This window comes from Anguilla anguilla, chromosome 16 (genome assembly GCF_013347855.1).
Source record: "Anguilla anguilla isolate fAngAng1 chromosome 16, fAngAng1.pri, whole genome shotgun sequence".
Classification (NCBI taxonomy): Eukaryota; Metazoa; Chordata; class Actinopteri; order Anguilliformes; family Anguillidae; genus Anguilla; species Anguilla anguilla.
This window is the reverse complement of record NC_049216.1, coordinates 22,069,908-22,095,012: the sequence shown is the minus strand read 5'-3', so window position 1 is coordinate 22,095,012 and position 25,105 is coordinate 22,069,908. Positions and strand designations below refer to the sequence as shown.

Sequence of the window (25,105 nt, the reverse complement as noted above, 5' to 3'; positions counted from 1 at the left end):
CTCGTTATAGTGTAAAGCAAACAAGGTGTGCAGACTCTTTTATCCAATCAATGACTTACATTAAGCACTTAAGTGCAGGAACACATCAAAAACCAGCCGATGCAGTGGTCTTCCAGGATTTGAGTTTGAGATCCCTGGTATGAAGTGATGAGACAGTCATTCATATAGCTGCCACTAGAGGGCAGTACAATGCAGCAAGCCGTGACTGCTACAGGTCTACAGTCTTGAAGGACCTCCACAAAGAGATCGCCTGAATAAACTAAAAATAAAATAAAATAAAAACACCGCACAAAGCTCAGCTGTATTGCCCTAATAGAAATACGCCTTGCATTGAAGATGTGCTGATCATGGTGAACAAGGGTAGTATCATTCCCGGAGGTCTTAAAGAAGATGTATTGCAGTGGCTACACACAGCATTTCACGGCATCCAGCGCAGTCTTATGCATGCCAGAGCTGTTGCTTACTGGCGTTGAGTGATGCTTTGTTTATGAACAAGCCGTTCATGTCAAGGGTATTTTCAAAATTAACAAAAGGAAACCATTCTTGCCACTCCCAGTACCTGATGCATGCTCTTCATATTTTGCTTGCACCCCGTGTTCACGGGATCAAAAATGACCCTCGCCAGCCCCCTGTAATAAAGACTCTTTGTTGAATTTTAAACCCTATATCAGCATTTTTCATGTAGAGACAACCTGTCACTCATCAATAAATCAGGGAAAACCATTTTCCTATGTCACAGTTCAGATAAACGGGTCAATCTACACCACTTGTTTTTACTACAAAACACATCATAATTGATGATGATGATGATTATTATTATTATTATTATTTTGCTGTAATAGATGTGTGATGCTTAACTTTAATCATGACTTCAAGTTCTGACTTCTGACTGCTTAATTTTCTGAAGTACGCTAATGATTGACACCCCATAGTAACTATATCTGTCTCCATGCTCTGTTGTGTTTTACAGTCTATTTAAGAGAAGTTCCGGGGTTCCGTATTTTACTAAATGCCACGCAAACCTTCCCCGCTAACGTAGAAAGCATCTAGTTTGCTACAATTTTGTCCGGCGCTAAGACACGACGCCGCTCTCCTGCGCCTGCTCTGTATATGTGTAGGCATCCGTAGAGCTGCAGCTCGTAGCATGTCTAGCTCTGCCATTAGAGCCGAACGTCTCTGTTTGACTGGAGCTGTCTATTGTCATCGCAGGACGCGGTGTAGTTTTGTGGGTGACAGATCCCCTAGATCCCTCTGTCTGAGAGCAAAGAAAGAATGAAAACAGGAGACCCCTTTACTGGGCGGACTGCGCAGAAAAGCCACCTTAACAAAAGGTAACTAATGCCTAGCTTTATTCCCTTGTTTGTCAGTAGTTACAGATAGCGGTACATTGTTTTTTAAAACCACATCTGTTCTGTCTCCCTACCTCATTGAATACGCTTGTGTGATTTCTTTGTCAAAAGTAATAGCTAGCTTGGAATTATCTACGAACATTCAATTAATTGTCCATCGACAGACTTCTATTATATAGACTAGACGGCTAGCCAGCAGCAGTTACTGCATTCAGGACGTTAGTTTGCTAGCTAGCAAGTTAGCCTGAGCTGTAATTGTTAGGCAGCTACCTAGTTAGGCGTAGTTTTCCCAAAATTTTAAGTACTGACAAAAATATTTTTTTAAAGAAGTATTTCTAATGTTAACTGTGCAGAGGCAATAGGCGGGTGGAAGACTGACCAGTGATGAATCAAATCCATCAAAGCAAACTGTCTAAATTGCAAGAGCGGTAAAAACGCTTTTACATCACTGGCACTTTAGAAATAACGGTCTGATAGGTCGCGCTGGCTCTCTAACGTTAACGTTAGTTACATTTTGAGGCGCATATTACTGTGTGTGTGGTCTCTGTTTCGGTCCTGCTCGGAAGGGAGTGCACCCCTGACCTGAAGCTCACCGGTACCATACTTTTTTGGTGAAATGCAGTGTTACAAACCACTAATGACAACATTATTGAAAATAGAAAGCAGCGAAGTTTTAAGTGATTTTCCTTAGCTATGAGTATCATTCTGTTTGTGCGGATTAGCTGACGTTAGATTTTAAATCTAAACGGCCATATCTATTGGGCTTGCTCATAGAACGTTTCAAGCCACGTGCGCTATAGTGGCTTTGTGTGAAAGCATTTTGTATCAGTTTGACTGACTAGTTTTAATGCATCTTGCCTTACGAGGTTTCCTTTAGTGTGCTTTGTGTTGCTTTAATGAAATTTAGCTATATTTTTGTTCATAAAACGAAATTGCTATAAAACTCATTTTGCCAAATGTCAGTTAATTAAAAAATAAATAAACAGGGAATATGTATTGTATGTGAGCAAAGTTTTGTGTGCTGTAAAATAAAAAATATGACACCAGAGAAAGAATTGTAAAAGTCATCTTTGATCACGAGCTGACACAAATATATTAAAACAACTAGTCCTGGGTCTTAAAACAGATTATTTGTGGAGTCTTAATCTTTTTGTCTCTTCATAATATTTCACACAGTCAATTAATTGGGCAGCAAGATTCAGAGACTGGGAATGAAAGAAAATCAAGCTCAATATTATGGTAATTTCACCCTAATTTATGGGAAACCAATGAGCTAAAATGCACTGTTCTTGTCCTTATACTTTCTTTCGTATGGCAGATGTCTTCATGAAACCTGAAGTGGAAATATATTGTGTACATTGCTGTGGTCGAGATCAGGCATTGACGGCAGGATGTAGCTGGATATAGTGAGGCCTATATAAAGAACAGACCATTGAGTTTTCAACTTGTCATCTTTTCCAGCATTGTTATTCAATGAATGTTACTCTTATGTTAGGATTAAGAAGAACAATTAGACCTTACTGTATAGCGGTAGTTGGTGAGTTTTCAGTGTCATTTGTGAACTCTAGCAGAACATACTCAAGTATTCCTTGTAAAACTATTATTCAAGCCTTAGTTCGAGCCAGTTTAGGAAAGGGGCATTAAAAAGGAACTTTCATTTGTGGCTGTATGAATATATAAAAAACAGCTACTTAATGTCGGCATGCTTTATAAGGTATGCATTAGCCTGCTGGAAACAGGTGAATAGTCATTGGTTTAGTTGTGCCTGATAGACTATATCTACATTAGGGCTGTACACTAAAAATAATTTCCAAGGAGCATACGTGCTCCTAACATGAAAAATAGGAGCACACTAATGCATCTCAATTGGTAGATGTGCTCCTAAATTATTTTTCCTGTTAGCATACAGCAATATTCAGGAGCAAATGCACCGGAAATGGGAGCACTGTGGAACTCTGCATCATAACTAAATGAATCAGACTGACCGACTGGCCTCTTATGAAGGCTCGAAAGGCCCTGGTTAAACTAACAGTAAACTACCAGCAATGACTTGATGGTGGGTGGTTTTGAGTGCTCTGTACTTTGGGTATGACAGACATGCAGTTTTAAGTAAACATTACAGAAGGGAAGCAGTGACATCACATTAGCATTTATGTTTCCACTGAGAAGATTTTTTTTTTTTTTTTGCAGCTGTATGCCAGACAGACAGATTTAGGGCCCAGATAGTGGACAGAGTTGTCCCAGTTCTTAGGACACTACCACTGGGAGCATCAAGTGTTTTATTATTCATGATTCCTGTAGAAGGAATCGGGACTGTCAGGATTTAATCATGGCGAAGACCAGTAGTGAGAATAGGTTCTTTCACTCTCATTGGCTGTCTTTGTTACATGTTCTTTTAGAATTGGGAAATGGCTGTCATGTATCAGCATAAATTTTGTGTTTTTAAGGTTGTACCAGGGCCAAAAATGTCTCTCTGCTGCTTAGTTACGGTGGCCTGCTTCCCTGAATAATTAATTTGAAATTAGCCCCACATTAGTATATTATGCTCTGTGCCTTTGATGCATGTGTTGAATTTGCCTTGTGTTGGGCTGCTAATGGCAGCCATTTGAGGAGTTGATTTGCTTTCACAATGAGAACTGTAGGAGTGGCAGTATGCAAGGCAGTTAAGCATGTCACAGCCTTGGCCTGGCGTCTGGACGACCAGAGTTTGTGTCCTATAGAACCTGCCGCACAATGGCTTCCTATCGCCAGGGGCACAGCATCAGTGGTACCAGGACAGGAAATGGCAGTGGTTACTAGTACTTCCTGTCCCATTTAAGCAAACAATGAGGGTGAAGCTGTGTTCCGAAGCAAATTTCAGCAATGTCTATGAAAGAGTGTGTTTGTGTTTGAGCGTGTCTGTATTGTAGGTGTTTGTCTATAAAATGGCCTTTGTGTTGTGTGTAACTAAACCAAGCTGTGACAGGGAGTATCAGACTCTGGAGGAGGCCCGTACTGTCGCTACAGGACTTGTAGCTTTTGGGTTTTCTGGAAGAGGCAGGGTGTGCGTCTGTGTCTGTGAAGGATTAAATGAGCACGCTTAGTTTTGGTTGCTGCAGATGCAGAGGACCTTGATTCATCTGCTGATGTGAAACCTACTTTTCTTTTCCTGCTCCCCCACCTCCCCTTTCTCCCCCAGCACAGATGTTTGATCATTACAGGCCCACTGATAGCTCTGCGTGTCACGCATAGCCCCCCTATGCTAGGCTGGGTGGAACTGTCTTGTGTATGATACTGCAGTATGGACCAGTCTCTCTGCTGCACTGAAGGGGCAGTCTCCCCTTCTGTGTTACAGTGCATCTGTCTGCTCCTTCATTGGCGTTTATCGCTGTACCCCCCCGAGGACTTCCTGAGGGGGCCTGAGTGGATTGGGTATCACAGGGCTCCAGATCGTTTGGGCTCCGTGGAACGGTTTCCCATGATTTTCTCTGTGGGGTAGAGTGCTGTTGTTTTTGCGAGGGGTGCGTCAGTGGGGCGTTTTTCCTTGGAAGTGCATTTCAGGAACAGGGTGTGTGCGAGGACAGGGGCCGTACTTCTGCTGAGGATAACAGATTGACCAAGCTCTGACTGTCTGTGGGTCAGCTAGAGCATGAGTCAGTGCACCATGTCTTGTTCTCTCTCTCTCTTTCTCTTTCTTTCCCTTCTTTTCTCTTACTTCTCTCTCTTTCTTTCTCTTTCAATTTCAATTTGCTTTATTAGCATGACAAATACAGTCATATTGACAAGGCAACACACATAAAACACAGAAACATGGAAATGACAGGCTAAACAGCATGTTATAAGTATACACTTACAATAATCATACCACTACGTATACAACAATAACAATTACAACAATAGACATATTTACATAGTGTAAAAAAAAGAAACAAATAACATTAATTAAGGTTTGAAGAACATTCCAAAAATGGTATTGCATGTATTCTAATATTAACAAACATGTGTAGTACAGGTTTTAATAGAAGACTAATTGTGGTAAATTTGGTGGTAACCTTTTTAAAAAAAATAAATAAATAAAAATAAATTGGTCAACAAAATAACAACTGTAAATAAATGTGTTAAATATATATAGGCTATTCGATGCAGAGAGTGTTCTCTTTATGTCCCTCATCCTGTGGCATGTGGCTAAATGTCTGGCTGCTTGTGGGGCTGTAGGCCCTTCTCCTAATATTGCTGATCATTTTTTATTGGCACTCATATTTTGGATGCTGGGGAAAATAATGTTTATATTTTTAAAGAATTCCTCCCTTTGTTGATCATAGCTAGCCAGGTTTGCTCTGCCAGGCCTTTTCAATGGCCAGGCTGTGGTCACTGACATGATATTTGGTCAGGATCTCCCTCTGTTTTTAATTTTTAATGGTGAGTAGATATTCTGCCAGTTTATATTTTCTGGGGCTCGGTAGCATTCCAGTTTGTTTTGAGTTTTAATAGCTGCATACCAATGGTCAAAATAAGAGTTTTTGAGGTGATTGATAATTTGGTTCACTCTAACTGAAGGTGTGCTTGAGGTGTTGTCCTGAAGCTGACTGATGGTGGTGTTGGTCTGTTTAGTGAGGTTCATGACTAGCTGGCTGAGGGGACTCTTTTCTGTGTTTATTCTGGAGTGAATTTGGAATTTGCTTTGTTTTAAATGGGTCCAGAATTGTAATGCCTGTTTTTGTATACTGGTTCTACCCTGCATGCATTGTTAGACGTTTTTCTACTTACACATACATTTGGTGTAATCTGGGTTGGTAGGGACCCCACACTTCATTAGAAGAGTGATGGGCATCAGTTCTGGCGAGGAGCACAGCCATTAAAGCGTAGCGTGATCTGTCCTGCGTTTGCCAGGCAGCTGTATGGCCTGTCCCACAGCCCAGTGACCCACACGCTGGGCTCCCACGCCGCAGGAGGAGAGCTCTGCCTCTCCCTCTCCCTCTCTCCCTCTGTGGTGTGGTCCGCAAAAGCCTCGTCAAAATGTGCAGCCTAAGTGTTTACAAAAGAGCCTTTCAAACTGTTGCAGCCATGCTTCAGAGATGGCTTCTGAAAGTGCACTAGAAGCCACAGGCTGTAGTTAATCAGTGGTCAATAGTCAGTGGTCAGTGGTCAAAAGTGTTGCAATTACATTTTGTAGTTTAAGTGTGTCTTTTAGTGTTCTCATGGGGAATTTACAGAAAATTGTGTGTAACTTCTTTTGGGTTTATGAGACATAATTTGAAGGCTGCGTGTTAATTAGGAAAAGGCATGGTGTAGACGGTGTTTGTCCTAGCAGTAGCGCGTTCTTAGCATAAAGCTAATTTTATTTAGTCTGCTGACAGGGTTGGAGCTGTTGGTGCTAATTTTAAGCTCTCGCTGCAGCAGTCAGCCGGCGGCTATTTTGGTCTGGTGCAGGCTGGAAGCTGCAGCCCACATCCTGCCTCTCTACGGCTGCGCCGTTTCCCCTCAGCCACCTGGGGTCTGGAGGGTCACCCTGCTAATGGAGGGATATTCACCATCAACAGTTCCGCTCCCAATGAAAAATAGCCACTGGAAGCAGTTATACACCACTGGAAGAAATCATATTTCACATGGCTGCCTGTTACGGCTCGTTTCAGTTTAACACCGCGGTGCCTTGGTAGGTCTGCAGACAGTGGCTGTGTCGGCGAAGCTCACCATGAGCATGGCCTGGGGACTGAGGCCTGAGGCCTAGGCATAGCTGAGACCGTTCAGAGATCTACGCCATTAGCCTACTGTGACTAAGAGTCTGCAGCAGGCCACACTGCCTGAGTGCAAATGTCCCTACGCCAGGCAAGCAGACTCGGCCCTCGCAGACTTCAGTCTCACGTACTGTGACATTGTCTGAAGTGTTCAGTGTCATGACGTGAAGTCTGCAAGAGTGTATAAAGATATAAAATGTGCTAATGAGACTGGACTTTAGGCCTCACTTGTTGTCGTGGATAATAAATTTGAAATAAAAAATAAATAAATCAACGTCTGCAATATACATTTAGGTTAGCTATATGAATTCTATATTACCTGCATTGGAAAACCTCCTTTGGTTGTTTTCCCACCATGCTTTTATTAGCCTATTATTTTCTTTTGGCATTGCTTCCATCTTGTCTTTTAGGCCTATATCATCACATTCTTATTGCTATGAATTTTGACTTATCCCACTAGCAAAGTCTGGTGAAGTCTGCACCTAAGCAGACTCTCTGGAAGTCTGCATGAGCAGATGTGAGGAGATGTAGAATTGGGCAACCCTAGCCGCTCTGGACTTCACGGGTATGCGCCCGTTAAGTCCGCCAGTCTGCAAGTGCGGGGAATTTGTCTGCAACCGGACATTTGGATTCAGCCTAGGACTTCTTCACAAATCGGCTTTGTTCCATTGGGCGCAGTTGGGCTTAGGTTAACCAACAGGCTTTGACTGCGTCAGTGCACCTTAGTGTTCCTGTTGGTTTTCAACAGGTTAGCAGTTGGTTACCTGAAGTTTGCCAGTTGTTGACGCCTGATCTCTGCTAGCCACTCCAGTAGTATGTTGTGTGGAAAACAGCCACTGCTGCTGCATTGTAGTGCTTTTTGGATTTCTGTGGTTTCCCTTCAATTGGCAGACAACTTTGGCCTTTTTTGTCAAGATGTGATTTGAATTGATCTGTGGCTCTTCAGGACTGTGGCTCTCCAGGACAGGTGTTTGAGATTCCTGGTGTGTTCCCCATGTGTTCCGTAAGTCATGGGACTGGCTGTTTTCTCCCTTAGTACCCGTCTTTTGTCTATTTGGCCTCTGGTGAAACATTTCCAGTGTTTTTGGAGACACAGATGACTTTGTCCCGGGACCTCTGTGGAATCTCTGGCTCGTCGCCCCACCCCGCCTGTGTTCCTCAGCACAGCGGAGTGAGTCGCTGGGCCCCTTGTGACTGCATGATGTCATGCATGAAGTCATCAGCAAAGCAAAGGATGGGATTTCTGGGTAGGCCCAACTGGTTTTGAACTGCCGATCCACCAAGCGTAGCAGGCTATAGCTATGGAATGAGCACTATAATGCCATATAAAGCCTCAGGCCCTATTTTTGGCTATTCAGCTAGTGAATATAGAGAATGATTATACTACATACACTGGTACTCTTCTCCTTTCATTTATTATTCTCTTAAAAGCTTACAGAAACTCTAATGGAAAGAGTCTGGATGTTACAGTATTGTGCATTCTACCCAACGTCTGCTGTAACAGTAGCATAACAAAAGAGAAAGGGTTTTTAACAAAAAAGGAGGAGGGGGAGAATATATGTGTGCGTGTGTGTGTGTGTGTGTGTGTGTATATACATACATATATATATGTGTATATATGTAAATATATCTTTCACAGGCTTCATCACAAGTGTTTTTGCAGATACATTATCCCTTTAGATAATAGTAAAGTTCCTTCAGATTACTCAACATTTTAAAAGAAACCTCAGTTTTCACAAATATTCAGAACAGAGTCCCTTGATATAATTGTACATTTTGTTTTAGTGGGGTGTGGAAAGTGGTACAGTGGAAAGTTCTTGATCTGCAGTGGCACTTTCAAATGTGTCTTGCATCTAAAGAGTTGCAGCATTACAGACATGCATTCTGCCCATTTTGTTGTGTAAGACGACGTGAAAAGCAGCAAAAATAGGAGGTCTGTTAAGATCAGCAGCCCGTGTAAAACAAAATAATTTCCTGTTTCTAATTTGAATTTAGTTTTTCTGAAACTGCCTTTGTTTCTTCACGAGAATCAGTAGTATATATTGTGTACAAACTAACTGAACATCCGACAGTAACACTGATGATACTATTCATCTTGGAAGGCTAGTAACAGCCCTGTTTTGTCTGTTTGAATGGGATTCCAGGCATTGTGTCTGCAGACAGTAATCTGGTGTAAGAAGTGGCCTTGTCACATTCCCATTGATTATGATGGCCTCTGATCACAGTGAGGAAACGCAGTCTGCTGTCTGGTGACGAGGACACTGATGTCACCATTCTGTATTTTTTATTTTTTATTTTTTGGGGGGGGAGGGGGGCATTTTTGATGCGCTCCTTGTGAACGGGAAAGTCCGTTCTTGAGAAATATCTGCACGGGAGGGGATGTCTGCTCATGAATCCCATGAAAAAAAACCTGCCTGAGGGGGTTCTCAATAGACGCCAATGTCTGCAGTTTCAACTGGGAACTTCGTTGTTTTGAAAGGTGTTTCACACAGGGGAAAACACCATTACAGGTATGACCCACACCACACTTAGCAGCTGTCGCTGTGGCCTTTGGCAATGCTGACTCTGCCAGGTGTTTCTCAAAGTTTCACTCAAATATGGATGCCATTTTTCCCATCCTCTCGTTCACTGACAGACGTACAAGCAGACAGCAAGTTATTGCACCATGTCTGAAACCTCTGACAAAGGCTTTGCCCAGAAATGGATTAGCCTATGTAATGCAGTGGTTAGGGAACTGGGTTTGTAGCTCAGAGTTTGCCAGTTCAATTCCCAGTTGGGGCAACAGATGGATAGCTGGGACCAGTTACTCAGAGCCTCTGTTCTTTGTCTCAGCACCATTAATAATGCTGCATCAGGTCCCCAGTGCCTGTGCCATACACAACAGTTCTGCCTCCATTTTAAAACAGGCAAGAAGAAGCTGAGAGACACAGAGAGACAGAGCAGTAGAGGGTGAGTGAGTGAGCCCTCCAGTGTGATGTATCCAGTATGACGAGTAGTAGCGAGGGTGAGTATTTATAGTATTGGCAGAAGGGGTCTGAGGTGCCATGTGTGTGTGTGTGGCTCTCGGGACCTCGAGAAAATCCTACAAGAGGGCCAAAAAATGAAATGACCCCAACGTCTTGATTTTGGGGGCCTTTATTTGGGGCCCTCAGAAGGGAGCAGAGCATAGAAACGGATGAAGAGATATGACCGTCATAGCACCACACTGCCCCCCCCCCCCCCAGGATAGAGCAGGGGCTATTTCTGTTCCTCTGTGGTCCAGATGCACTCCCACAGGTCCCCCCATTTTTAGCCCTTCTATTTTTGACTTATAAACATGGGTGCGAATGCAGCAATGTAAAGGAGGTGCAGAACAGAATTTCCTATACGTGATGGGAGGTACAGAACAGAATTTCCTATACATGATGGGAGGTACAGAACAGAATTTCCTATACGTGATGGGAGGTACAGAACAGAATTCCCTTCTTACTCATGTATTGACTTCAAAAGGCTTCTGTCTGTAGAGTAACATAGGCCTCTGTCTGTAGAGTAACTCTCTGTACATGTAACATGGAGCAGTCAGTTGGCGTGTGAGCAGCTGGTCACTGTTGCCGATGGCAGCAGCTGTGGAGCGAACGCACGGTGCAGCTCACGCTGCGTTTCCCTCCACAACTGTTGCGCCAAGTGAGACGTCATCACGCGGCTGCTCTGTCCCCGCCCTGCTGGTTCAGTTAGCGGTAAATAATGCCGTATCAGGATGGAAGCCGCTGCCCCGGCTGCTCACGGTCGGTTGGTATATCTGCTCGTCCTTTGTGAGGCTCGTTAGTGACACACTCATTCTGATGGGCGTGACAGTTGGACTGGAGCAGGCTATGAAGAGGTGTGCCTTTAGCGGGAAGACTGCACCCTCATTTGGCGATAAATAAAATGTGCTTTGTGCTGTATTGTAATTAGTCTGTTAGACTGCCACAGGATGCGTCTGTTTGAAAAATGACAAAGCTCTTTTGTCTCTTTGAATCGGATGTTAATCCTTCAACGGCAATTCCTTGTTTGTTGTTGCGCTGTCTTTCTCTTCCTTTTTGATTTTTGGAAATGTGATTCTTGTTATCCTGGTACAAAGGCCCGTTGTGTGGTGAACTGGGGATGTGATGGGCAGAAAGGTCCTTCAGGCCCAGGGTCCGTAAAGCGAAATGCCGTTAGCACGTAGGGGGGAATTGCTGTGGGAATTTACTCAGAACTGCTCCAACAAACAAGCTTTAGAGTTTTCAGATACAAAGCCCGTCTTCCAAGAACAACATCACTCAAATCTTTCACTTCAGTAAAAATTTTACAGTTGCTGTTTCAGTCTGCTATTTAGCTGCAGTGCACAGGGAGAGGAATATCCAGGGGGGAATTCCCGCTGTCGCCTCAGCAGAAGGCTGTTCTCTCAGCCCTTAGCCAGTTCCTTTAAGAGAGGCCTGGAGCTGAGCAGGCTGAACCCACTGTGCTCTCCTGACCCTCGCAGGAAGCCTTTCTCTGGGCCCTGAAGGACTTGCTGTCCATTGAAGCCGCATGACTGTTTGTTAGCCTTCCTTCCTGTGTCTCAGATTGCGACAGCGCGTTTATGACAGCATGTTACTAGGGACTTTCTGTAACACTCGCTGCCAAGTCACCGACTGCTGCTTTCATATTTTGTGCCCGTTGTGTTCCTGGCCAGTCGTGCGGTTTTGAAATGACTTTGGGGAAATGTAGTTTTTTATTTTGAGGGTTCCCTCCTTTCCACTCAGAATGATGGTCCATTTCAGTGTCAAACGCCTGCGGTCTCATGGTAGCCTCATAACTGTTGTTATTTCCAGTGTTCCTCCAGGAAGACACCGACCTTAATCTCTGATGTCATCTGTAAGTCAAATACACTAATTGAACTGGCACACTGTCTGACCGTGTATTAATTGTTTATACTGCACTTTTTATTAGGGCTGCACAATCAGTAAATGAATCCCAATCTCGATTTTGGCTTCCACAACTAATGAAGTGATTTCAGTGATATTGAAGCACCATTAGCCTGCCCTGCTATGGGATGGGATGAGGAAACGTGACTTCTGCATTATGTTGTTAGCAAAATATTTTTAAAAATTTCAGTATGTTGTAACCTCATGGAACAGCTGCTCTGTGTAATGTCTGCTTTCATCATTTCACTCATTTTAAAGAGAAAATTAATTTCAAATGGTATCCAAAAGTCCCATTCATTTTCATCATTGCCGAAAAATAAAAGGAGCCAGAAGAATTCCAATGCATCATTCTGAAGTCACGACTTTAGTGGTCTAAGGAACCTGGCGATCTGGTCTGTTCTAGACTATATATTCCTGATTCTTTGTGCTCCTCATACACAGGTAGACTGTCTGACTAATCACATGCGTGTTTTTAGCACGGTGTGAGCTAGGCTATATTTTCCTACTTAACCTAACACAGCAGTGGCTGTAGGCCATGTCAGTGACTTTTTTGGTGTAGCATCACACGCTGGAAAAAACGAAATTCATTAGAAGGACAATATCAGTCATGAGAAGCAGGGACAAGTGTTTACAGTGAGTCTAAAGTGGAGTTTGAATGGGCTTCTATTGGGGGGGGGGGGGAGTTTGCTCACACGGGAATCAAAAATCTACAAATATCTAAATATTGAAGCAAGCAACCTAAAAACCGTCTGGTATGCACACTGTAGGCTGAGCTTCTGTTCCAGGGATGTGGAACACGTGTCCTGTCCTTGGAGATAGTTGTATTTGGGCCCTTTGGGGAAGCCTCAACAAGGTTGTGGGGTGTCCTGAACTATTTAGGCCTACCCCTCAAAACATTTTTTTCTTCTGATTTTTTTCTCTATGGTTTTCTCTCTAGTCAGGAAATCATGAGGGATTTTTCACGACTGGAGTTAGGCATATCCTTGATTGGTGTCTCTATTTTATTCTGATTGTGTCATTTTTCATGCTGCATAAGACTTTTTGTACACTTTTTGCCCATTTGAACTTGCATTTAGCAACAGACTGATTGTGTTGCTCCTTTTTCAATGTATGAAGCATTAGCTTATCACCGTTGGCGTGCAAAAATGTGATTTTATGCCTTATGTTTGAAATTCAGTGCATTATCTGGCACTCTGGGATTAGACTGAACGTTCGCCTCGGCGCATGCTTGCTCCTGTCTTTCTGCTTTTCTGCTTTGCTGGTTGAAGCTGAGCTCTGCAGTGCTGATGGTTTCCATATGGAACCACAGGGCCTTGGACTGAGCTGGGTTTTTTTTTTCCTTCAAAAAAAGGGGTGGGGTGCAGAGAGAACGAGAGTGGGAGAGACAGAACGAGGGAGAGAGAGAGAGAGAGAGAGAGAGAGAGGGAGGGGGTTGGAGGGAGAGAGTGAGAGGGACGGGGCAGAGAGAGTGAGAGACTGAGAGGGAGAGAACAAGCGTGTCAGTGTGGGTCGGATGAAGAGGCCTGCCGAGTGGCGGGTGTCGGAGCTGTCGCCTGCCATCAATCAGGCCTCCTGCCCGGCGCCCACCACGTGCTTCCTGGTGACCCTCGTTAACATCCCCTCCTTAGGGTGTGATTGCGTCAGCCGCAGGCCCGGCTCGTGATCTGGAACTGATTTGGGGCCTCTTCCCATCTGAGGTGGGCTCCAGACCCAGAGCCAGCCGTGGAAGCCCTGCCATGTTTGTCTGGCCTCATCTGGTCAGCGGGCGTGTTTGCTCCTCTCTCCCGGAGACCTGTTTGACTGCAGGCTGCAGGAAGGCGGGACTTCAAACCCCACCCTTTGACATCTTACCCCCTTGACCAACCCAGAGCTCTGAAAGGCAGAATAGTTTTTAACTGATTGCACGTGTTGTTGGGTGGCGTTGGACGTCAAACCCCACCCATCGACATGTAACCCCAGCCCTCCAGCCTCCTGCAGTCAGATGTAGGCTACTTGGCATCCTGAGCCATGAGGCGCTGACCACCTGGCACAGCAACAGACCTGCCACCCCCCCACCCCCCCCTCCCGAAACTTAACTTTCCGTCAGAGGAACCCAGCGATGCAGGCCTGCTCTTGCTGCCGGCCACAAACATTAACCTGGTCACCTTGCTGTGGTCTGCAGCGGACTCAGGTAGGCTACACATAACCATACATGGCTATGCTTGCCTGACAGTCACATTTAGGCCTGGCTATTGCTGACCCCTCACAGGAAGTGTAGCCTTAGAGCTGGGACAGTCTGTGTTCCAAATAAGAGCACAGTATATGCTACTCCTCCTTAGGGTTCAAAACAGAATTTTATGTTTGTGTGCGTGTGTATTTTCACGTGCGTGTGTATGTGTGCGTGTGCATGTGTGCGTGCGTGTGTGTGTGCGGGTGTGTATGTGTATGCGCGTGTGCGTTGTGAGGACCCACAGAGATAACATCATGATCGTGTCTCCTGTTCTCTTCTAGTCCAGAAAATTTTCTGAAACCGCTATCTTAGAGGTCAGGACTCTTGCAAGAATCTGCCAAATCTCCCCCCAGATACAGGCTGTCTGACATTGAACATGATTTTGAGAAAAAGGGAGGAGGAAGCTGAGAGTATTTGCCATGTCTGGTGCTCCAGGCCTTTCTGTTGAACAGACCTGGGTCAAATACTTACACTTTGAAATAATTTCTCCCTTTAGATCAGGGGTTATTTTATTGCAGATTATTGGCAATTCTGAAAGAAACATCTCTCTTCCCCGGTACTCAAGACAAAATTCTTCTGTCATGAGATTGTACATTTAGGTTGGTAACATGTTTTGCGGAAAATTCTCAAGGGTCTGCAGGAATGTTTTTACATTTTACTGGCAAATGAGGAGTTGACCTACATCTGTAGCTGATTCTGTAGCTGGGGGGAGATGTGCCTTCCCCAAACAAAACTACATAGGTGTAATTTTCCTCAGAAGAATTGGGTCCTAATTTTTTATCTGTTCAGCACTGGTAAACCTTTTTCCTCTCTTACCTCCGCTGTCCCCCTTGTGGCGTCACTTTCGCTAAATGGAAGACGGATATTGGTTTCAGTGTTGGAGGGGTGCGTAGTTCGCCCTCCCTGTTCATATTCAAAAACGTCACCACATCAGCACGAACTGGAGGACCGCACACAGGAGGTGTTGTCATTTTGCTCTTCCGGAATGCATCGCCCATGCAGGTTTAGTGGTGACCTAACTCACTCTCTCTGTCTCTCTCTCCTCCCCCTCCCCCTCTCTGTTCTTCCCCCATCTCATTTCTGGATGAATATTTTTGTCTCAGAGGTGAGATGTGTTGGAAATATGCAGCCGTGGGGTGATATTGTGGTGTGCTTAAACCCACACCGGGCATGATTCATTTCTTCTTCTCTCTTAGCAGTCTCTCTTAGCAGACTCACTCTTCTCTCTTAGCAGACTCACTTAGTCACATCATTATCCCCACATAAAGTAAAGAGGTAGGAAGTTTCCTGTTTCATAGAGCTCAGGTCCTGCCACACAGGACAGAGATCAATAGGGAGGCTCTCTCAGCAGTGTGACTCACAGTGAACACAAAAGGCTATTCTCACCTGACCTCTGTGACTAGTGAAATTATCCCAGACCGTTTTTCATCATCTAAGTTGCTGACTCTGTCCTCTCCAGAAAGGTCTGGGATGTGACCTCTGCCGCATGACCCTTTGACTCGCCGGCGAATAAATCTCAAATCTCTCCAGAGCACGAAAGGCCGTTATGTGAGGGAAGCTTGTATGTGGGGAGCGGCGGTGTTTTTCTCTGAGTGTGCGCGATCTTATAAACAGCGTTACGGGCAGGCTGAGGGAAGCTGACCTCAGTACCATGGCGGTGTGTTCCGGAACACTTCCAGTAAAAACTGTTAATTGCACCCGTCGCCTGCACCGAAAACCGGTGTCAGGTACTGGCTACTTTTTCAACCAATCAGCAGCCGGTCTAAATGGGCCTTTATTTTCAGGCTAAGTAGCCTCCTTTTTTGGATCATTTAGTGCTTTAAGAAAAAAGCAGAAAAACGTTTTTGGACATTGATTTCTCCTTTTGTTCTCGCTTCAAAGTTGCAGTCTGCTGAATGTTGATGTGCCTTCATTACTGTGTGTGTTTTTTCCTCCCCACCATGAACTGAATAATTAAAGTGGACTTTAATATAAGACAGAGGAATACTCCTCTCAGCTCTGTCCTCTGTGACAAAACACTCCTGAAAACCGCAGAACACTCCCTTTTCATACCCCACCCTCCCTCCTGTGTATCTGGCCCAGAGACGTGGAAAGTAAATCCTGCAGCCCTTCAAGAGTCTAGCCGAGAGAGTAAAGAGTGAATTGAACAGGGAAGTTAAACATTTGTTTGCACAGAAGTTCAGTTTGTTGTCCAGAGCGAGAGAGAGGGAGAGAGAAAGGGCTCCAGTTGTCATGGAAAGCACAAGGGGTCGCATTCCTGTGGAGCATCTGTGGAACCTGTGGAACCAGGGCCTGTGGGACAAGTGGGCCTTTGTGCCGGCCCGCCGCCTGACGCGCGGCGCTGAATGGCGGGGCTGTGTGGCGCGATGCGGCCGTCCGGAGAGCGCCTCGCCCTGCCGCGCCAGCACTGCCGGGTCCCCACCGTGCGTGGGGACAGCTGGGCCGCTGGCCAGAGAGCTGAAACAGAGCAGACCGGCCAGCCTCTGTCTCAACCCCCAGGGCATGAGACCTGTTACCCGCTGTCTGATTGGTTTACCAGTTTGTAGCCAGATTCATGTTCCTTTTTCTGGTTTGACTTGAATCATCACAGCCAATGGGAACCACATCTACATGAGATCACGATTCATCAGCAGCGACTGACCATTGGTTTGTTAGCAGTGCAAGTCGCTGGAATTTGGGCAAACTGAGTGTCGGGTTGGTCAGGCTTACATTACTCTGAGGTTATGCGTTTTCTACATTCAGGTTTCAGGCTGAATTTTAAGATGCAAAAAACCAGCTGCTGCCCCGCCCCTCATGAGCTCCAACCTGGCTCTTAATGAACGAACAAGTGCAGCCAAACTCCTTTATGGAGGCCAGAAATAAGCAACTACAGTAAACTAGAAACAACAGTATCACCAAGGTGACCTGGGCCACCGATCAGTGTCTTGAAATGCACTGTAAGTTCCTCCAGATGAAATAAGGAAGTCTGTCAACATTGGGACTGATGAACAAATGATGAGTGATTGAATTAATTAATAAAGGACGAGAAAGGAGTGATGAAGAAAGAAAGGGCTGTGTCGTTGTGGCTTGTGTCCCACTGGCAGCTGATGGCTGGGGTGGGTGGGGGGGTAGTGAGAGTGGGGGCTTGAGGGGCTGCAGCGAAACCTGGCAGCTGAAGCCTCTCTGCCCTTCTGTTCCCAGGGGGCTAAAGTTTCTGTTTCACACTGTGCTGAGGGGACAGGTTCTCCACAATATAAACACGCCTCATACCAGGAGCCGCACCCCCGCTCCCAAACACCCCTGCTCCTCTGCTTGTGAAAGCATGTCACAGCTGAATGAGCTGAGCAGCAGAGTGTGCACAGAGATGGCTGATGCGTGGTAGCCGCGCGCACAGGTGCGGCCTGGGTGGACTAGCTAAGCGTGTGCTAGCGGTGCGTGTGTTAGCAGTGCGAGCTCGGACAAGCCAGGGCACAGGAGCGGAGTGTGGGAACACAGCAGGCAGATATCTGATGCCTTTTCAGCACTGAAAGACCAGCGCTTTTCCATTGCGTTCCCAGGAAGCAGAGCAAGATCACATTTCCATGTGACATCACACAGAAGGATGGAAGATGCCAGATTCTGACTAATACCTCAACTTTATCAGCTGTCCAAGGCAAAAATAAATGCGTGCATAAATAAATAACTTGGGCCTACACCTCTGTTATTTATGTTGCTTGTGGTCAGGCTAGATGTTGACTTCCCCTGAGTTGATGGGAGAATGATAACCCACTGACCAGCGCCACTTTTAAAAACGAGAAAAGGAAGTGAAGATCAGTATCTGCCTCTGGGTCCAGCGGTAGTTTGCCCTACTGTGGAGGTTGCGCCATTCTCTGTTGTGAGTTTGCTAGATGCTATCTGAGTCTCCAGTGGTTACAGGCCTAGTAAGCCCCATTGCATTAAATTTGGATTATCAGAAGCCAATAATCTTGAGAAAAAGCTATTTTTATATGTATATTTCAGATATTATCCATTTATACAGTTGGATATTTACTCAAACAGTTCCGGTCATCTCCCTTGTTTCAGAGGTAGACTAAATCAGCAGTCATCTGAAACCATCTGGTCTCAAGATTGGTTCCCTAAGCACTTCACCTCAGTGCCAGTCTGTCTCAGTTCTGTTCCTCTGCCCTCCGTACTGTGGCACTTACTGGTTTTCACTCATTACTTCCTTAGACTTCATTTGTCACTGCTACCTGTGTTTGTGTTGTTTTGCCCTTTAATTTCCCCTGAAAGAATTTTAGAGCTATTATCACAAGTACATTTGAAACATCTTATATAGGTTTTATTTAATTTTCTGGCTTTCTATATATTGAAATATTATCATTACCACGTGCTTGCCATGAAATGGCCTTAGATGCCGACATGACTCTAAATAACAAAAAACAAACAAACAAATTTGCCCTTTATTAGCACGATTTAATCACATTTTTATGCATTGTGCTCACCTGCTTGAAAAGTGCTGAACAAACAGTGAATGTGTTTTCCACATATGTGCATTTTGTTTTTGCAAATTCTCTACAAATTGTGTGGGTCAGCGCACAGCTCAGAGGTCCCATCACGCACTGCGGTTTGTGATGTCAGCGCTTGTGCCCAGAGCGGGGCATTGCTCAGACTGAGAGACCTCAGAGGCGGTGTGGCTTGGCCTGTTCCCATGAGCGTCAGGAGGCGGTCGCCACTGCCCAGGCCTTCCTGTTCGTTCTTCTTATACACTATGTCAACTAATGCCTTCTGTCTCTTTTTTCCCCTTCTTCCTTCTTTCAGATTTTGACATGAAGAAAGACTTTGATACGTTAATAGCTGAGGAACGCGCTGAGATCATCTCAAAATATGATAAGGTCAGTAGAGCCGTACCCAGCTCAAACGGTTTCATATGAGGGGCGATGGGCGTTCTGTGACTAAAATGAAGGAATGCCACAATGTAGCTACAGTATTTTTGTCTTGAGGAAAGCATAGTGGGTGGGAAATGACATCAAAAACTCTCTTTCCCAGAATGCCCCTCAGGGCTCCAGACTAACTTTTTACATTAGTTGCACTGGTGCGCCTAACTTTTTCATTTAGGTGCACCCAAAATTTTTCACCGCGCCTTTTGGCGCCGCAATAATACATTTTAAGCGTTACCTTTTTGTCAGTTCCCATACACATTGATAATTTCTTAATACATTATTTAAATGATTGTAAACAGGAATGAAGGTGCAGATAAATGTTTTTTCTTTATTTAAATCTCAGCACAAACAAGAAATCACAATAACCTCAATTGTTCAAAAAATAAACTTAAAAAGTGCTGATGTTTAAAGTGCTTGACAAACTCAAACAAATAAATCAAACTCAAATAACTCAAACAAAAGTGTGCCCTGCTCCTGGGTCCTTACAGAATATCCCCCTCAGCTGGCCCACTTAGTCTTAGTCGCACTTGACAGATTTTTGGTCGCACTCTGGAGCCTTGCCCCTATTTATCCTCCTGGAAGTATTGGGCCCTGTGCCAGCTGAAAATTTTACTGTGTGTATTAATGCAGGATCAGCCTGGGTAAGGGTATGGTGGGTCTTCATTGACTTTAAACTGTGCTTTCTCTGTCAGCAGGCTTGTCACCTGTTGTGTGCTCTGTTCTGTGTGTTATTTGTCCATGCAGGAGGAGGAGTGTGACCCTTTTTGATCGCGTGACTAAAAAACGTGATCAGCGCTCTAAGAGGGCAGCGAAAGGGAAATCTCTCGTGTGTACATACGTGTCTGCCTGCTGCTAGTGGAGCTGTGGCATGTGTACATACGTGGAGAAGCGTGTCCTTGGCGGTCCCGCCTCTCGTATACCAGTCATAGGTTAGAGCAGGGGTTCCCAAATTAGGTCTGGGGTGGACTCCCCTATGGGCTCCTCAGGAGAATTGAAAAACACTTTCCTTTTCTGCTTAATATTTCCATAGTCGGTAAATTAGATGTTGCACACTTTCAGGTAAAACCTGCAGTGTTGCGACTTTCATTTAGAAAAGGTAATGTTTCAGACTTTCCGGTAATGATGCATGCATGAATGCAATGTTGTGATCATTGTAATTATTAGCCGTTCATGTTGTACTACGTAAATAGTTACGTCTTATGCAGATCCATGACAATTGAGACTTTCATTGCTTCTGTCACACTGCAGCCTGTAGTGTGATGAAAATGTACAAAGTACAAAAGGTAATGCATTTTAATCAGGTGGGGGTGGGATATTTCAGGGGGATTGAGGTGAAAGGTTTGGGAACCCCAGGTGGAGGGTTTGAGACAGAACAGGACTCATTGTGTGTTGTGGGCATGCTGAAGCATGGGTGTGCTGTGCCAGCTGGGTCCCACCCTGCACTGTAGAGTCTACACTTCACAGACAGATCAAGTCATTCCTGCGATAAGGTTAGGCTATATCACACACACTGCAGCAGGATGTACTGCTGCGGCATGAGAACGTTTGCATCACTCTTGTCTTGCAACATGGACGGATACCAGAATGTGCTTTTTTGCATAAAAACCCCACCCTAAATAGTCATTTTTTCCTGTGGAGTATTGAAAGGGAGTGTAAGTGTATGTGAGGAGCACACGCTGACACACTGGCGTTTGTGCAGCAGCAGCAGCTCGTGCACGAACGGCTGCTGGCATGGTAATGTGCCTGTGGAGCCGGCTCTTGGAATAAAACAGGCGCAGATTGTGTGGCTCGTGGGAGAGGGACAGGATCGCGGCTGCATGCTGGCTGCTTCTTTTTGGGGGAGGGGTGAAAAGCGGCGGATTGTTCCGCGCGGTCCGCTACAGCCGGTGGTGATGCGTGGAGCGGCGCCAGCGTCCGTCGCCCGGCCTGCCAGTCCGGTACCGTCGGGAGCCAATCAGCACTGCTGGTGGTCTACGTCAGCAGCTGCCCCTGAACTGCCAGGGGCACTTGATCACAAGAGGGGACAGAGAACAGCTTGAGAACGGAGGGCAGCAGCTGGGAGGCCAGGGGAGGAGGCTAAATTTAGGCCCTCGTGGTTGGGGAGAGATGCGTGGGGGGGTCAGACCAGCACTACAAACATAGCGATCGGGTTAACCCTGTTGTATCGCCACTTGCGGAAGGTTACCCCTCACAAATTGGCCAATTAAAGTGCCTTGCAGGTTGCCAGGTCAACCTCTGCCTGCCAGCTGCGATTGGCTACCAGGCCTGGCTTTTGATCAATCACAGTTTAATTTTTCATGTCTAACAGTCTTTTGTAGACCCCTACATTTTTTGATGAAGTCTCACTCAGGGGTTCAGTACATACTTTAGTACTCATAAAGTAATTTTCATTGCTTTGTACATGTTGAGCGCCCCCTGTATGTCACCGGTGACGTTGCGGCAGCACCCTCCCTGTCCCCTCCGTGTGTGGCTTCTCATGTCTGTTTCATAACGCATAATTATATCTCCCCCCGTCCCCCCTTCCCTTAATGGCTTCCGAAATCCGACTATTTTTAACGGTATTGGGCAGATCCACTCAGCGCCTCCGATTGCGCCCCCCTCTGGCCTTTTGCAGTGAGGAATCATTGTCAGCTTCACTGCAGGGAGACTGAAATGCTACATGCCACAAAAAGTCCTGTGAGCAGCTCCTGTTTCTCTCTGCTTGTATCGTCTGTGGAAATTGGACAGACAGACAGACAGACAGACAGATGGAAGGTTCTGCGGCAGGACAATCAGCTGGACAGAGAGCTAGGTCTTCACACTGGCAATTTTGAACCAGCCGCCCTTCACCCCCCCCCCCCCACCCCCGGTGACATTTTTGAATCTCTCGCCTGCTCCATAATTTACATCACCTGCACGTGTGACATTTGTGGTGGAAGCCGTTTGTGAATTTCGCAACCCAAAGGGAAGATTACCTCACAGACGTGCGCAGAGTAGCCTAAATGCAGGAGACATCTGTTGATTAAGTGTGGCTATGGTGGAACCGTAGGCCCTATACAACTATACACTCTGTTGTAATTCTTGTACTATGGGAGGGGGGCTGGAGTAAAATTTTGTCCAATCAGGGCACAGTCTTATCAGTCTGTGTCCTGCTGTTATCATCCCTGTAGTCTGAAAACACAACGGGTATCCATTAAAGCAGATCAGGTATCCATCATCAGGGGCCTTTTAGTGAGATGAGTGAGAGCCGTACATTTGGCTAGAGGCTAATTATCCTGCATCCTGGAATTTTTACTGCTGACATATTCTTAGATAAAATGCAAAGAAATAAAAAAATCGCTTTCATAAGGGAACAATGATTTACTGTAGATTTGACTTACAGGCAGGGCACTGCTGACTGCTTGAGCAAGACTCTTAATGCAAATGACCTTTGTAAATATCAAGCTCTTAAAATGCATGTCGGTGTTGTTTTCTGTGGGATGAGGGTCACCTGGAACGGTCACACCTGTAGACTCTTTTCTGCCTGCACTGGCTGCGCAGATGAGGCCAGCAGACGTGCAGGCGGACGTGCAGGAAGGCTGTTCTTACTGAGCGTTTATAGAAGGGCAGCAGAGCGCCCCAGCCGCAGTGCTTTCATGACTGAGGCTTTGGTCCTCCGCTCCCAAAGCCACGGCTTTCAAAATGAAAAACTTCACACGCTGCATTCGTATGATGTCACTGCAACGTGAAGAGCACTAACAGGAACTGTGTAATGGCGTTTTACATTGCGGAATGTGAATGCTTGCACTTCTCCTGAAAATGGCTAAATTTTCTGGATATTTGTCTTTATTTATTTATTTATTTATTTATTTATGTATTGTTGATATTATTTATTTAAATACGCACTGTTTCATTGGTTTCAGGGCCGGGATGCGGGCGTAGACATCGACCCCTGGGAAGACCCGGACTACACTATCTACAAGTTCACAGATCGCTTCGGCTTTCTGCAGTGAGTCACACCATCCCTCCTTTAGCTGACATGAGCCTGAATGGGATTCATGCCTGGAGCTGGAACGCATCCTGGAATTATGGTCTTTAATTGGCTCAGCCATTTCTGTCTGATGATAGAAATTCTGAGAAATTTGTTTTTGATTTTGTTTTGTTTTTCCTGTCCTTTACCAAAAGAAAAAGGTTGATTTTAGTTTTTTTTTAAATAAAATAATATAATTGAATTGGTAAAGCCTTGTGGAGGCAATCTTAAGGCCTGTTCAGATGAAAGAAAATCATCAGAAAGCAAGATGGTTTCATGCTTTCTGAGGAAAAGCTGTTAAATGTGAACTACTGAGTTATGGGAAAAAATTGCTTAAATTGCCCATCATTTTGGTGTGCACCCTATTATGTATTCTTAGTATTAGTAACGTTCTAATGCTGAAACAGCTCTTATCCTGACTGCACTCATTGGTTGGAACAGGGCTTTATTTTCATTTTAAAAGTCTTGAAATCCAGACGGTTAGTTCCTGAGAGACGGCAGGAATCTCTCGCCGTGCCGTCTGAGAGCGGTGCTCACCGGTGCAGCGGTAAGCCACGGCTTGGGCATCGCTCACATTCTCATGGGGCTGTTGACGGAAGTGTGCTGTATTTGACACACCCCTCCTCCTTTTACAACCGCGTCTCCGGTGCTCAGTTTGTCTGAGTCTCATTTGACGCTGCCCTCCTTCAGTTTAAGCGATTGGTTATAAAGCATTGGCTACGGCGAGGCTGTTGCTGTAATTAACCGCCTGTTTTGTTGCTCCTTGCAGTGAAGAGGAACTGCCGACTCCCAATGCTCTTGAGGAAAAGGTATGTGCAGAAGATATTTACAGGCCGTGTGCATATCGCACACTACAACCTTTACTGTAACCCTGCTCCTTAATACAATAATGCCTTTTAAATTAAGATTACTGTCTGATACTGGTGTAACTTCACTAGGTTTATTATATATATATATTTTTTTTTAATTTTACTTTTTTATAGGGCATGGCCACTGGCTGTATATTAATTGGCCCACACAATTATGTGCTTGAGAGACAGGTTAGACAATTTCCTGAGTGAGGGCAATACATGGCTAATGCCAAAAAAGCACAGGTCATCACTCACACAATCATCTGAGTAGGGATCTTTCTTTTTCTGTTGGAACCATTCTGTTCAACAGCCCTTCAGCAGTAAGACTCCACTGGTTACAGGCAACTGTAGTGGGAATGGGTCTGTTTTGGCTAACATGGTTCAGTGTTGTCGCGGTCCCACACGCAAATGCCCAAGACAGCAAAGAAATTAATCATGAACTTTCCATCATACTTCATCTTCTGTCGGCAACATTCTGTTGATGGATAGCATGCCATAATAAGCGTTCATCGGTCACGTGACACCCTGTTTTGAGCTAGCCTCCGAATTGCGTGGGAGGGAAAATTTATGCGCCTGATAATCTGTGCGCAACGACTTTGGAGAAACGTGATACCGGTCTAAATCGGTGGTGCTGAGCCCTGGCTGTGGAGAGCAGGTCCAGGGTGTTCCGGTCTGTTTTCATCTCCTTCCGCAAGATGTTCAGACCAGCAAACCAGCGGGGAGAACATTAAGGTGTAACGGTCACCTCACCTGACCGGGCTGAGTTACTGAGCGCTGAGTAACAAACAGATACCATACGATCCCGTGGCTCTCCAGCAACATGATATATGAGATGATTCAGAAAGCAGATGTGTTGTGTGTATCAGGTTAGAGTGTAAACGGGAGCTGCAATGCAGATTCCTGTATACCGATAACGCAGGCCAGCGTAGTCACACCTTCCACACGCACAGAAGCACAAACACGCTAAGGAGAAGAGGCGTCTTTCAGGTCAGGGTGGAGGAAGTTGCCACGGTGACCTTCAAGCCTTGCTCCAGGAGCGAGGAGGCGGCCTTGCATTCCGGAAACAGCTGTGGGACGGAGCCAAATCCCCCCTCCTGCAGCGGGACAGGGCATAACCCTGTATCCATGATTCAGTTACATGATACATTATATGTGGGGGTGGGGGTACATTACAAATGTAAATATGCAA

At 45.4% G+C, this 25,105-nt stretch overlaps 1 protein-coding gene across 1 annotated transcript in view; it reads left to right on the top strand.

Annotated features, from left to right (window-relative positions):
- Positions 1–1,070: 1,070 nt before the first annotated feature.
- Positions 1,071–25,105, top strand: part of LOC118214792 (USP6 N-terminal-like protein) — a 37,058-nt gene continuing 13,023 nt past the window's right edge. The window contains exons 1-4 of the mRNA XM_035395020.1: positions 1,071–1,331; positions 18,956–19,029; positions 22,959–23,044; positions 23,835–23,874. Coding sequence (XP_035250911.1) covers positions 18,964–19,029; positions 22,959–23,044; positions 23,835–23,874 — 192 coding nt within the window. The 5' untranslated portion in view covers positions 1,071–1,331; positions 18,956–18,963. The remainder of the gene's footprint in view (positions 1,332–18,955; positions 19,030–22,958; positions 23,045–23,834; positions 23,875–25,105) is intronic.